The 15,394-nt window shown below is 39.0% G+C and overlaps 2 protein-coding genes across 2 annotated transcripts in view; one reads left to right on the forward strand and one right to left on the reverse strand.

Moving 5' to 3' along the window:
- Positions 1-15,394, forward strand: part of TEX11 (testis expressed 11) — a 422,533-nt gene that overhangs the window by 71,774 nt on the left and 335,365 nt on the right. The window lies entirely within an intron of this gene.
- Positions 2,671-2,943, reverse strand: LOC132223345 (small ribosomal subunit protein uS14-like). Its single transcript, XM_059678590.1, has one exon. It carries the CDS (start codon positions 2,912-2,914, stop codon positions 2,744-2,746), a length of 171 nt encoding a protein of 56 aa, XP_059534573.1. The 5' UTR covers positions 2,915-2,943; the 3' UTR covers positions 2,671-2,743.

Below are 15,394 nucleotides of genomic sequence, written 5' to 3' on the forward strand. Positions count from 1 at the left end.
TTAGCCCGGAAGGACATCTGGTCTAATTAGCATATTACACTTTTATTATAGATTTTTAATTTTTAAAAATAATTCTTTATTGTGGAAAGAGTTACATATTTCCCCCCCTGGACCCCATCTAACCCAACACAGACCCCAGCTCCAGGCCTTCAGCACCCTATTGTTTATGTCCATGGGTTATGCATATATGTATATAAAGTCTTTTATTGATTACTTCCCATCCACCTACCCTCCCCTGCCTTTCATCCAAAATTCTGAACTCTGTTCCATGCTTCCATGCCTCTGGATCCACCTCCCATCATCAGTTCATTTGTTACTTAGATTCCACATATGAGTATGATCATGTGATACTTGTCTTTCTCTGACTGACTTATTTCACTTAGCATGATACTCTCCAGGTCTCTCCATGCTGTCTAAAAGTGTAAGAGATTCTTTTTATTGCTGCATAGTATTCCATGGTATAAATGTACCACTGAGTTTTTATCCACTCATCTATGGATGGGGTATTTGAGCTGTTTCCCAGATCTTAGCTATTGTAAATTGTGCTGCTGTGCACATAAGGGGTGCATACATTCTTTCTGATGGGTGTTGCGGGTTTCTTAGGATATATTCCTAGAAGTGGGATTACTGGGTCAAATGGAAGTTCCATTTTTAATTTTTTGAGGAAACTGCATAATGTTTTCCAAGGTGGTTGCACCAGTCTGCATCCCCACCAGCAGTGCATGAGGGTTCCTTTTTCTCCACATCCTCGCCAACATTTGCCATTTGTTGATTTGTTGATGATAGCCATTCTGACAGGTGTGGGATGGTACCTCATTGTTGTTTTGATTTGCATCTCTTAGAAGATTAGTGACTTTGAGCATGTTTTCATGTCTCTTGGCCATCTGTATGTCTGGTTTGTAGAAGTGTCTATTTAGGTCCTTTGTCCATTTTTTGATTGGGTTGTTTATCTTCCTTTTGTTAAGTTATCTGAGTTCCCTATAAATTTTGGAGGTTAAATCCTTATCAGAGATAACATTGGCAAATATGTTCTCCCATGTAGTGGGCTTTCTTGTTGTTTTGTTGATGGTTTCTTTTGCTGTGCACGAGCTTTTTATTTTGATGTAGTCCCATTTGTTTATTTTCTCCTTAGTTTCCATTGCCCTAGGTCTAGGAGCTGTATCAGTAAAGATAATTCTACGAGAAATGTCTGCTATTTTTCTGCCTTATGGCTTCTTCTAAGATTTTTATGGTTTCCCGTCTTACATTTAAGTCCTTTGTCCATTTTGAGATTATTTTTGTGTATGGTGTAAGTTGGTGGTCTAGTTTTATTTTTTTTGCACGTATCTGTCTAATTTTCCCAACATCATTTATAGAAGAGACTGTCTTGACTCCATTGTATGCTCTTTCTTTCCTCCTTTGTCAAATATTGAGTATAATGGCTTGGGTCAGTTTCTGGGTTCTCTGCTCTGTTCCATTGTTCTATATGACCAGGTAGTTTTGAGAACAGTGGCTTTGTAATATAGCTTGATATCTGGTATTGTGATCCCTCCAACTTTATTCTTCTTTCTCAGAATTGCTGAAGTTATTCAGGGTCTTTTTTTATTCCAGATGAATTTTTGGAGAGTTTGTTCTAGGTCTTTGAAATATGTCATTGGTATTTTAATGGGGATTGCATTGAATCTATAGATTGCTTTGGGTAGTGTAGAAATTTTAATGATGTTGATTCTACCACCCCATGAACACTGTATATTCTTCCACTTGTTTATATTTTCTTCTATCTCTTTTTTCAGTGTCCTGTAGTTTTTAGAGTACAGGTGTTTTGTCTCCTTGGTTGACTTTATTCCTAAGTATTTTAATTTTTTTTGTTGCAATGGTAAATGGGATTGCTTGTTCACTGTCTCTTTCTGAGAATTCATTACTGGTATATAAAAAAAGCCATCGTTTTTTGGGGGTGTTCATTTTGTATCCTGCTACATTACCAATTTCATTTATTAAATTTAGTAGTTTTTTGGTGGAGTCTTTAGAGTTTTCTATCTACAATATCATGCCATCTGTGAATAATGAGAGTTTTACTTCCTCCTTTCCACTTTGGATGCCTTTTATTTCTTCTTTGGATGTTTGGTAAAACTCTTTGAAGCTATCGAACCTGGGCTTTTGTTTGCTGGGAGTTTTTTTTTTTTAATTACTTCTTCAATTTCATCAGTAGTTATTGGCCTATTCAGGTTTTCTGATTCTTCCTGATTCTGTTTTGGGAAATTTTATTTTTGTAGGAATTTGTCTATTTCATCCACATTGTCCATCTTGTTGGAATATAGTTGTTTATAGTATTTCCTTACAATCCTTTGTATTTCTGTGGTGTTAGTGGTTACTTCTCTGCTTTTGTTTCTTTTTTATTTATTTGGATCCTCTTTCTTTCTTGATGAGTCTGGCTAATGGTTCATCAATTTTGTTTATCCTTTCAAAGAATAAACAAAATTTTGTTTGGGAAGCTCTTTATTTATTTAGTTTTTAGTCTCTATATTACATATTTCTGCTCTAGTCTTTATTATTTCCTTCTTTCTACTTACTCTGGGCTTTTCTTGTTGTCCTCTTTCTAGTCCTTTAAGTTGTTTGCTTATATAGTTTATTTTTTATTTTTCTTGATTTTTGAGGTAGGCCTGTCTTTTTTTATTTGAAGGTTTTTAAAAATTATTTTATGTACAAAGAGATAGCATTCTGTCATAAGGTAGATGTCTTGAACGACCCATTCATGGAAGTTCTCCTAGTCCAACTTAATGAAGCCTATGTCCTTTTCGTACTGACGGAAACACTGGGGGCACATGTTGAGGCTGTACTTCCGGATCAGACCGGGTTGGTTTGAGCAGACGCGGCAAGAACGAGAACCCTGGCCGAATTTCCTCAGATGGCTCCAGTAGAGTTGCTGGTAACCCATCTTGCTCACTCCGTAGCAACGAGGCAAAAGGAAAGCGAGGTAGGCCTGTCTTGCTGTGCACTTTCCTCTCAGGACTGCTTTTGCTGTGTCCCAGAGATTTGGGGTTGTGTGTTCATTTTCATTTGTTTCCAGGAAGTGTTTTTTTTTTTTTAAATTTCTTTCTTCATCTTCTTGGTAACCCATTCATTATTTAATAACATGCTATTTAGTCTCCATGTGTTTAAATATTTTTGGGTGTCTTTACTGTAGTTGATTTCTAATTTTATTCTGTGATCTGAGAAAATGTTTGATGTGATGTCAGTGTTCTTGAACTTGTAGAGCAAGCATGCTTGTTGTAGAGACTTGTTTTGTGTCCTAACTTGTGGTCTATCTTTGTGAATGATTCATGTGCACTTGAGAAGAACTTATGTTCTGCAGTTTTGGGGTGAAATGTTCTATTAATGTCAATTAAATTCATATGATCCAGGGTGTCCTTTAGAGTTACTGTTTCCTTGTTAAGTTTTTGTCTGGAAGATCTATCCAGTGAAGTCAGCAGTGTGTTAAAGTCCCCTATGACTGTATTGTTGTCTATCTCTCCCTTAAAGTCCTCAAGAACTTTTTCTTAAATATATTTAGGTGCTCCTATATTGGGAGCATATATGTTTACCAGGGTTATATTCTCTTGGTGGATCAGTCCCATTAGTATTATGTAGTGACCTTTGTTGTCTCTTGTGATGGCCTTCATTTTGAAGTCTATTTTTTCAGATATGATTATTGCTACTTCAGATTTTTTTTTCATTTCCATGGAAATTTTTTTTCCATCCCTTCAGTCTCATCCTGTGTGTGTCTTTTGTTCTGACGTGAGTCTCTTATAGACAGCATGTAGTTGGGCCACGTTTCAGCTACCTTATGCCTTTTGATTGGAGCAGTTAATCCACTTGCATTTAAGGTTATTATTGAGAGGTACTTATTTATTGCGATTTTAATTCGGTATGCCTAGGTTTCTCTCTCTTTTTCTTCTTCCCATTACAGCAGTCCCTTTAGCATTTCTTATAACGCTGGCTTGATGGTGATGTACTCCTTTAGCCTTTTTTTTTTGTCCGGGAAGCTCTTTATTTGACCATGTATTTTCAATGACAGCCTTGCTGGATATAGTAATCTTGGTTTCAGATCTTTGCTTTCCATTACCTTGAGTACTTCATGCCATTCCCTTCTGGCCTGTAGAATTTTTTTTATTTTTTTTATTTTTTTTATATTTTTATTGATTTTTTACAGAGAGGAAGGGAGAGAGATAGAGAGCTAGAAACATCGATGAGAGAGAAACATCGATCAGCTGCCTCCTGCACATCTCCCACTGGGGATGTGCCCGCAACCCAGGTACATGCCCTTGACCGGAATTGAACCTGGGACCTTTCAGTCCGCAGGCCGATGCTCTATCCACTGAGCCAAACCGGTTTCGGCGCCTGTAGAATTTTTGATGAGAAATCAGGTGTCAGCCATATGGGAGCTCCTTTGTCGGTAACAGTTTGCTTTTCTCTTGTTGCTTTTAAGATTTTCTCTTTGTCTTTAATTTTTGGCATTTTAATTATGATGTGTCTGTGCATAGGCCTGTTTGGGTTCTTGTTTTGGGTTCTCTGTGCCTCCTGGACTTGTGTGACTTTTTCCTTTACCAGGTTGGGGAAGTTTTCTGCCATTATTTCTTTAAATACATTCTCTATTCCTTTCTCTCTTTCTGCCTCTTCTGGCACACTGGCTATTCAAATATTGTTACGTTTCATGTTGTCTCAGAGCTCCCTTAAGTTATTCTCCATTTTTTAAATTATTTTTTCTCTTTGGTTCTCGGATTAAGTGATTTTTTTCAACCCTGACATCTAATGCACTGCTTTGATCCTCAGCTTCCCCTAATCTGTTGTGTATTCCTTCCAATGTATTCTTTATTTATGCTATGTTATTCTTTACTTTTGTTTTCATAGTTAGTATATCTTTTCTCATGCTGTTGAACATCTTTACCATCATTATTCTGAACTCTGTATCAGATAAATTTCTTATCTCCATTTCATTTATGTCGTATTCTGGAGAATTCACTTCTTATTTAATTTGGGTATTGTTTTTTTGTCTCCTCATTTTGGCTGCCTGTTTGGGTTTGTGACTATGTATTATGTAGATCTCCTACGCCTCTCAATCTCTAGTGTCAGACAGTGTCAAATGCTGTTTCTAATTATTGATAGGATTTGTCTTGAATTGCCCTCAGGCAATTGTCCACACTTATAGCAAGAATTTTTTTTCAACAGAGTGGGACATTTGCTTCTGTGTGGAGGCTAATTATTATTCTCAGTCTCTAAGTGAGCCTGAACAACTTCACTCTGTGGGGCAAGGTGTTTTTCAATAGGGTGGTTCAACTCTCTTTCCCCCAAGCAAGGGTGCCTGTATAACAAATGTCTGTGTGAGAAATATGATCTCAGCGCGAGGGAATGACTCAACACAGGAAACTGGGGTGTCTGCCTTCTGTGCTGTAACCCCAGAGCACCCAATCCTAGCTTCTGCTCACGCAGCTGCACTCCATTCTGCCCTCCCAATTCTGGAGCACAAGGTAAGTGGATGCACAGGGAATTTTCTTGGCCCTTTAAGAGGGTGCCTGAATTTCTAGCCGTCTCTCCCAGGCAGACAGCAAAGTGTTATGTGGGTACCCTTCTCAATTCTGATGCAATCTGCTGGGGTGTCCTGACTGGGGATTAGTCCCAGAGTTCTCAATGGCAACTCCCCACAGCTGAGATATCTCTCTGGAAGTTCAGTTGTTGTCTGTGGGAGCCCGGCCAGCCCTTTCAGGCCTCCGCCCCTCCTACCAGTCTCTATGTGGTCTCTATTTTTGGTCCTCAGTTATCAGGGGTCTCTCCATCCAGTCTTCTGTAGATTATTCAGGAAGTTTTTCTGTATTTTAGTTGTAATTCCAGTTTGGTCCTGGGAGCATGTTTGTTCAATATCTACTTACTCCGCTGCCATTTTTAATCTATTCACAGCATCATTTTTAAAAAAGAGTCTCAGATTGAAGTTGGGGGAGGAGGGTGGGTCAAAGGAGATCAACCAAAGATCTTCTATGCTTAAATGCATAACCCATGAACACAGACAACAGAATAGATTGGTGAAAGCCTGGACAGGGTGCAGGAACAGGCTAGAAGAGGTCAATGGTGGGGCGTGGGGGGAGGAAATGGGTCATATATAATACTTTCCACAGTAAAGATTTAAAGACTATTCTTTCCTCCTTAAATTGCCTTTGCCCCCTTGTCAAAAATCAGTTCACCCTAAATGTAAGGATTTATTTCTGGACTCTCAGTTTTAGTCCATTGATTTATATGTTTTAGGTCAATATCACAATTTTGATTAGCTTTTTAAAAAAATTAAATTTATTGGGGTGACATTGGTCAACATTAACATATAGGTTTCAGGTGTGGGTTTCTATGTTACAAGATCTGAATATTGCACCATGTTCCTACCAACCAAAGTCAAATCTTCTGTCACCATGTGTTAGGACCTCCTTCTCCCTCCACACTCTTCCCTCTGTCAACCACCACACTGTTGTTTGTGCTCATGAATTTCAGTTTTATATCTCACATATGAGTGAAATCATATGGTTCTTAGTTTTTTCTGACTGATTTATTTCACTTAGCATAATGTTCTCAAGATCCATCTATGTTGTTGCAAATGGTGCTATTTCATCCTTTCTTATGGCTGAGTAGTGTTCCACTGTGTACATGTACCACATCTTCTTTATCCAGTCCTCTGTTGCAGGATACTTTGGTTGTTTCTAAGGTCCATCCATGTCTTGGCCACCGTGAATAATGCTGCAGTGAACATAGGTGTGCATATATCTTTGCAAATACATGATTTTGAGTCTTTTCGGGTATATACATAGGAATGGGGTTGCTGGGTCATATGGTAGCTCTGTTCTTAATTTTTTGAGGAATCACCAGACTGCCTTCCATAGTTGTACCAGTCTACATTCCCACCAGCCATGAATTAGGGTTCCTTTTTTTCCATAACCTCTCCAACACTTGTTATTGCTTATCTTGTTGATAATGGCCACCCTAACAAGTTTGAGGTGGTATCTCATTTTAGTTTTGATTTGCATTTCCCGAATTGCAGTGAGGTTGAACATCTTTGTATATAAGTATCAGCTGTTCGCATGTCTTCATTTTATTGTTTGAAGTATAACAAATAATAGTACATATGTCTCCTTTTTCCCCCATTGACCTCCCCACCCCCTGGCACATGGTCTGTGTCCATTGATTATGCTTATATGCCTGCATGCAAGTCCTTTGGTTGATCTCTTACCACCCCGCCACCCCAAACCCTCCCCAGCCTTCCCGCTGAAGTTTGACAGTATGTTCGATGCTTCTTTGTGTCTGTATCTATTTTTGTTCATCAGTTTATGATGTTCTTTATATTCCACAAATGAGTGATATCATGTGATATTTATCTTTCTCTGACTAGCTTATTTCACTTGGCATAATGCTCTTCATTCCATCCGTGCTGTTGCAAATGGTAAGATTTCCTTCTTTTTTATAGCAGCATAGTATTCCATTGTGTAGTTGTACCACAAACTTTTTAATCCACTCATCTGCTGATGGACACTTAGGCTGTTTCCAAATCTTAGCTATTGTAAATTGTGCTGCTATGAACATAGGGGTGCATATAACTTTTTTGATTGGTGCTTCTATTTACTTGGGATATATTCCTAGAAGTGGAATTACTGAGTCCAAGAGAAGTTCCATTTTTAATTTTTTGGGGAAACTGCATAATGTGTTCCACAGTGGTTGTACCAGTCTGCATTCCCACCAGCAGTGCACAAGTGTTCCTTTTTCTCCACATCCTTGCCAGCACTTGTTGTCTGTGGATTTGTTAATGATAGCCATTCTGACAGGTGTGAGGTGGTACCTCGTTGTTTTGATTTGCATCTCTCGGATGATTAGTGACTTTGAGCATGTTTTCATATGTCTCTTGGCTTTCTGAATGTCCTCTTTTGAAAAGTGTCTATTTAGGTCCTTTGCCCATTTTTTGATTGGATTGTTTATCTTCCTTTTGTTAAGTTGTATGAGTTTCCTATAAATGTTGGAGATTAGGCCCTTATCACTGATAACATTGGCAAATATGTTCTCCCATGCACTGGGCTTTCTTGTTGTTTTGTTGATGGTTACTTTTGCTGTGCATAAGCTTTTTATTTTGGTGTAGTCCCATTTGTTTATTTTCTCCTTAGTTTCCATTTCCCTAGGAGCTGTATCAGGAAAGATAATCCTACAAGAAATGTCTGCTATTTTGCTGCCTATGGCTTCTTCTAAGATTTTTATGGTTTTCTGTCTTACATTTAAATCCTTTATCCATTTTGAGATTATTTTTGTGGATGGAATAAGTTGGTGGTCTAGTTTCATTTTTTTGCATGTATCTGTCCAATTTTCCCTACACCATTAATAGAAGAGACTGTCTTGAATCCATTGTATGCTCTTTCCTCCTTTGTCAAGTATTAATTGAGCATAATGACTTGGGTCGATTTCTGGGTTCTCTATTCTGTTCAATTGGTCTGTATGTCTGTTCTTGTGCCAGTACCAGGCAGTTTTGAGAACCGTGGATTTGTAATTTGGCTTGATACCTGGTATTGTGATCCATCCTACTTTGTTCTTCTTTCTCAAGATTGCTGCAGCTATTCGAGGTCTTTTTTTTTTATTCCAGATGAATTTTTGGAGAGTTTTTCCTAGGTCTTTGAAGTATACCTTTGGTATTTTAATGGGGATTGCACTGAATTTATAATTTGCTTTGGGTAGCATGGACATTTTAATGATGTTGATTCTACCAATCCATGAATATGGTGTACTCTTCCATTTGTTGATAACTTCCTCTATCTCTTTTTTCAGCATCCTTTAATTTTCTGAGTACAGGTCCTTTATTTCTTTGGTTAACTTTATTCCTAGGTATCTTAATTTCTTTGTTGTAATTGTAAATGTGACTTTTTTTTAAGTTTCTCTTTCTGTGAGTTCATTATTGGTGTATAAAAAAGCCATAGATTTCTGGGTATTAATTTTGTATCCTGCTGCATTGTCAAATTCATTTATTCGAATATTTTTTTTCATGGGATCTTTAAGGTTTTCTATGTTTAATATGATGTCATCTGCAAATAATGACAATTTTACTTCTTTTCTAATTTGGATGCCTTTGATTTCTTCGTCTTTTCTGATGGCCATGGCTAGTATTTCCACTACTATGTTGAACAAGACTGGTGATAGTGGGCATCCCGGTCTTGTTCCTGTTCTTAGGGGAGATGGTTTTAGTTTTTGCCTTTTGAGTATGATGTTGACTGTAGGTTTGTCATATATGGCTTTTATTATGTTGAGGTATGATCCCTCTATTACCACCTTGCTGAGAGTTTTTATCAAGAAAGAGTGTTGGATTTTGTCAAGTGCTTTTTCTGCATCAATTGATATGATTATATGGTTTTTATTTCTCAATTTGTTTATTTGGTGTATCACATTTATTGATTTGCACATATTGTACCATCCTTGCATCCCCGGGATAAATCCTACTTGGTCATGGTGTGTGATCTTTCTAATGTAATGCTAGATCTGATTTTCTAGAATTTTGTTGAGGATTTTAGCATGTATGTTCATGAGGGATATTGGCTTGTAACTCTCTTTCTCTGTATTGACTTTATCTGGTTTTGGGATTAGGGTAATGCTGGCTTGTAAAAAGACCTTGGAAGTGTTCCTTCCTCTTGAATTTTTTGGAATAGTCTGAGGGAGATAGGTTTTAGTTCTTCTTTGAATGTTTGATAAAACTCCTCTGTGAAGCCTTCTGGTTCAGGACTTTTGTTTGTTGGAAGATTTTGATTACTGCTTCAATTTCCTCAATAATTATCAGCCTATTCACATATTTTTATTCTTCCTGATTGAGTTTTGGAAGGTTGTATTTTTCCAGGTGTATGTCCGTTTCTTCTAGGTTGACCAGTTTGTTAGAATAGAGTTATATATTAGAGGCTCAGTGCACAAATATTTGTGCACTCGGTGGGGGGTCCCTCGGCACGGCCTGTGCCCTCTTGCAGTCTAGGACCCCTCTGGGGATGATCATCTACTGGCTTAGGCCCGCTCCCTGGGGGATTGGGCCTAAGCTGGCAGTCAGACATCCCTCTGGCAGCTCAGGAGCCCTTGGGGTATGTCCACTTGCCAGCGGGGACATCCTAAGCTGCAGTCGGTCATCCTTAGCAATGCTGAGGAGGGGGGAGAGGCTCCCACCACCACCGCTGTACTGGCAGCCATGAGCCTGGCTTGTGGCTGAGCAGAACTCCCCCTGTGGGAGCGCACTGACCAGCAGGGGGCAGCTCCTGCATTGAGCATCTGCCCCCTGGTGGTCAGTGTGTGTCATAGTGACCAGTCATTCTCAGTCGTTCTGCTATTCGGGTCAGTTTGCATATCACCCTTTTATTATATAGGAGTGCCTGGCCAGCCTGGGTGAGGGGCTGATGGCTGTTTGCATGCTGGCCACTACCGCCAGCCATCCAAGCTCCCAGTGGAGGCTGGCTGGAAACAGGTATCTGGGATTTATTTGTCTTCTATAATTGAAACTTTGTTGCCATGAGCGGAGGCCACAGCTGGCTCAGGTCCAGCGGGAAGCTTGGCTTCCTCCATCACCTGGGCAACCAAGCCTACTGCTTGCTCCAGCTCTGTGGCTACCGGCCACCATCTTGGTTGGGTTAATTTGCATATAGTCACTCTGATTGGCTGGTGGGCATGGCTTAGGGCATAGCAAAGGTACAGTCAATTAGCATCTTTGTCTTTTATTAGTGTAGATATATATTACGATTCTTCGTATTTCTGTGGGGTCTGTTGTTATTTCACCTCTTTCATTTCAGATTTTGTGTATATGGGTCCTCTCTCTTTGCTTCTTGGTGAGACTGGGTAGAGGTTCATCAGTTTTGTTTATCCTTTCAAAGAACCAGCTCTCAGTTTCATTGATCTTTTGTATTTTTTTTTTGGTCTCTATGTCATTTATTTCCACTCTGATCCTTATTATTTCCTTCCTTCTGGTCACTCTGGGCTTTTCTTGTTGCTCTCTTTTTAATTCTTCAAGTTGCAAAGTTAGATGGTGTATTATAAGGTGTTTTTTGGATGTAGGCCTGTAATGCTATGAACTTCCCTGTCAGGACTGCTTTCACTGTGTCCCATAGATTTTGGATTGTTGTTTGTCCATTTGTCATTTGTTCCCAGGATGTTTTTTTATTTCTTCTTGGATCTCTATGGTAACTCGATCATTATTTAATAGTATGCTAGTCAGCCTCCAAGTGTTTGAATTTTTCAGATTGATTTTTTTGTAGTTTACTTCTAATATTATGACACTGTGATCTGAGACAATGCTTGATATGATTTCATTCTTTTTAAATTTGGAGAGAGTTTGCCTGTGTCCCAATCTGTGGTTTATCTTTGAAAATGTTCCATGTGCACTTGAGAAGAATGTATATTTTGTAGCTTTGGGGTAGAATGTTCTGAAGATGTCGATTAAGTCCATATGATCTAGTGAGTTGTTTAGGATTGCTGTTTCTTTGCTGATTTTATGTCTAGAGGATTTATCCAGTGATGTTAATAGGGCATTAAAGTCTCCTACTGTGGTTGAATTGCTGTCAACCTCTCCCCTGATATCTTCCAAAAGTTTTTAAAAATATATTTTATTGATTTTTTACAGAGAGGAAGGGAGGGGGATAGAGAGTTAGAAACATCAATGAGAGAGAAACATCAATCAGCTGCCTCCTGCACAACCCCTACTGGGGATGTGCCCGAAACCAAGGTACATGCCCTTGACTGGAATTAAATCTGCGATCCTTAAGTCTGCAGGCCGACGCTCTATCCACTGAGCCAAACCGGTCAGGGCCCAAAAACTTTTTTATGTATTAGGGTACTCCTGCATTAGATGCATATATGTTTACCAGAGTTATATCCTCTTATTTTATTGATTCCTTTAGAATTATGAAGTGGCCTTCTTTGTCTCTTGTCACTGCCTTCTGTTCAAGGTCTGTTTTGTCAGATATAAGTATTGTCACCCCAGCTTTCTTTTCATTTCCATTTGCCTGAAAGATATTTTTCTATCCCTTCACTTTTAGTTTGTGTGAGTCCCTTGTTCTGAGGTAGGTCTCTTGTAGACAGTGTATACTAGTATATGGTTTATGTTTTCTTATCTATTCAGCCACCCAGTGTCTTTTGATTGGAGCATTTACTCCATTTACGTTTATTGTTATTGATATGTATTTGTTTGTAGCCATTTATATTCTTAATGCCTATGTTTCTTCTTCCCTTTCTATTTCTTCTTTTAACAACAGTCCCTTTAGCATTTCTTGCGTTGTTGACTTGGTAGTGATAAACTTCTGTAGCCTTTTTTTGTCTTGCGAAGGTCCTGATTTCCCCTTCAACTTTGATAGATAGCCTTGCTGTATAGAGTATTCTTGGATTCAGTCCCTTGTTTTTTATAACTTTCTATATTTCATTCCATTCCCTTCTGGCCTGATGGGTTTCTGTTGAGATATCATTTGATAATCTGATGGGTGAGCCTTTGTAGGTAACTCCCTGTCTCTCTCTTGCAGCCTTTAAGATTTCTCTTTGTAGTTAACGTTAGCCATTGTAATTATGATGTGTTTTTTTGTGGGTCTTTTTGAGTTCATCTTGTTTGGGATTTTCTGCTTGTGTGACTTTTTTCTTCCCCATATCAGGGAAGTTTTCTGTCATTATTTCTTCAAATAGATTCTCTAGTCCTTGCTGCTCTTCTTGTCCTTCTGGTACCCCTATTATACATATGCTACTTTGTTTCATGTTGTCCCAAAGCTCCCTTAGGCTCTCCTTCTGCTTTCTAATTTTTTTCTCCAGTTTCTGCTCAGATTGGGCTTGTTTCTCTGTCTTACTCACTAATTCGGTTCTTCACTTCTCCGAGTATACTGTTGAAATCTTCCATTATGTTTTTGATTCTAGCTGTATCACTTTTGATTTCCTCCTGATTCTTGCATAGGTTGTTGATTTTCTCATCCATCCAGTTTATGAACTGTATGACCAGTACTCTGAATTTTTTTTTTTGACAGATTGCATGCCACCATTTCATTTAGTCCCTTTCTTGGAGATGTCTCCTTTTCTTTCCTTTGGAGATTGTTTCATTGTCTCCCCATTTTTGCTATCACCAGAAGGTCCAAGTGCCAAGTTGCGGGGGCCTGAGCCGAATGCAGTTGTAGTGTTACCGAACCCGAGGATCACTGAAGATCTCTGGCACCGAGACACATGAGAACCAGAGTGCCCGCATGTGTGCATCAAGAATAAGAGTCACAGGCCTTCTAGGAGACTGGGTTGCCTGCCCACCCTGTGTCGGTGGGATTTGCACTTGAGCACCGCAGGTTGAGCGTGCCCTATGCTGCAGCAGCGGGACAGCGGGAGGGGAATGCGCTCTGTGACTGTCAGTAATCTGCAGCTGGGATAACTGGAGTCTCTGTGTCCATGGCTCTGTAGCTGTGGTAGCAGGTCTTTGTTCAACATGGCTGTAGGGTCCTGGTTTGCATCTGAGGCCAGTCTGGGTGGTGGTGAGGCTGCGTTCTGAGTCCCAGCATTTCTGCCCTTCAAGATGGTGTGGTTTCTGTGCCAGTGCCGGCCTCTGGGAGTTTTTGCTGCTGCAGTGGGATCTCGCAGTTTAAGTCACCCAGTCTGCCAGCTCCCAAAAGTCCTGCAAGATCTAACTGTCCTTAACTCTCTCCGTCTCTCTCTCTCTCTCTCTCTCTCTCTCTCTCTCTCTCTCTCTCTCACACACACACACACAACACCACATACGTCCACACACTTCTCTTTCACTCCCTCACTCTCTCACACTCTTCCCCACTGCCATCCTGGTGGTCGCCATCTTCCGCAGACTTTGTATGTCTTCTTGGGAGAAGTGTATTTTTAGATCTTATGCCCTTTCTTTGGGTTGTTTGTTTGTTAATGTTGAGTTTTATGAGTTCTTTATATATTTTGGATCTTACACCTTTGTTGGAGCTACTGTTGCAAATATCGTGTCTCATCTGGTTGGCTGCCTCTTTCTTTTGTTGTGTCTTTTGCTCTGCAGAAGCTTTTTAGTTTGATATAATCCTATTTATTTTTTCCTTTACTTCCCTTGCTTTTTGGGTTCAAGTTCATACAATGTTTTCTACTACCAACATCTATTAGTTAGGTGCCTATATTTTCTTCTTTGTAAATTATTGTTTTGGGTCTTATATTTAGGTTTTTGATCCATCTTGAATTAGTTTTGTACATGGGGACAAACTGCTATCCAGTTTCATTTGTTTGCATGTGGCTTTCCAGTTTTCCAAGCACCTTTTACTAAAGATACTGTCTTTACTCCATTGTGTCTTTCAGTCTCCTTTGCCAAAAATTATGTCCATATACATGTGGTTTTATATTTGGGCTCTCTATTCTGTTCCATTGATGTTTGTGTCTGTTTGTCTACCAATACCATATGTTTTGATTACCGTAGCTTTTGTAGTATAATTTGAAGTCAGGTAGTGTGATACCTCCAGAGTTGTTCATTTTTTCTGAGGATTCCTGTGGCTCTTTGGGGTCTTTGTGGTTCCATACAAATCTGATGATTTCTCGTTCTATTTCATTAAAAAATGACATTAGTATTTTAATAGGGATTGCATTAAATCTGTATATTGCTTTTGGTAATATGGCCATTTTAACTATGTTGATTCTCCCAATCCATTAACATGGGATAGTTTTATATTTTGTTGTGTCTTTTTTAATCTATTTTAATAATGCTTTGTAATTTTCAGTATATAGGTCTTTCACATTCTTTGTTAGGTTTATTTTCCTAGGTATTTTATTCTTTTGGTTATAATTACAAAAGGAATTGTTTTTTTCAATTTGTTTTTCTGACGTTTTGTTGTTGGTACACAGGAAGGCAATGGATTTTTGCACATTGATTTTGTATCCTGCAACTTGACTGTACTTATTGTTTCTAATAATTTTTGGTGGAGTCTTTAGGGTTTTCTATATATGGAATCATGTTGTCCACAGAAAGTGACAGTTTGACTTCTTCCTTCCCTAATTGGATGTCTTTTATTTCTTTTTCTTGCCTTATTGCTCTCTCTAGGACTTTCAGTATTATGTTGAATAAGAGTGGTGAGAGTGGACATCCTTGTCTTGTATCTGATCTTAGAGGGAAAGTTTTCAGTTTTTACCACTGAGCATTATATTAGCTGAAGTTTTATCATATACTAGAGGCCTGATGCACACAATTCATGGAAGAGTAGGCCTTCCTTTCCCCGGCTTCTGGCACCGGCTTCTCTCTGGCACCCAGGACCCGGGCTCCCCTTGCAACCCCGGCTTCATCCAGAAGGTCATCCAGAAGGCTGTCTGGTCTAATTAGCATATTACACTTTTATTATTATAGATGGCTTTTATTATGTTCAGGTACTTTCCTTCTATTCCTATTTTATTGAGTGTTTTAATTATAAATGGA

This window comes from Myotis daubentonii, chromosome X (genome assembly GCF_963259705.1).
Source record: "Myotis daubentonii chromosome X, mMyoDau2.1, whole genome shotgun sequence".
NCBI lineage: Eukaryota > Metazoa > Chordata > Mammalia > Chiroptera > Vespertilionidae > Myotis > Myotis daubentonii.

Bases quoted from the DNA above. Each gene is read 5' to 3' on its own strand.
- LOC132223345 (XM_059678590.1), bottom strand. From the start codon at position 2,914: ATGGGTTACCAGCAACTCTACTGGAGCCATCTGAGGAAATTCGGCCAG.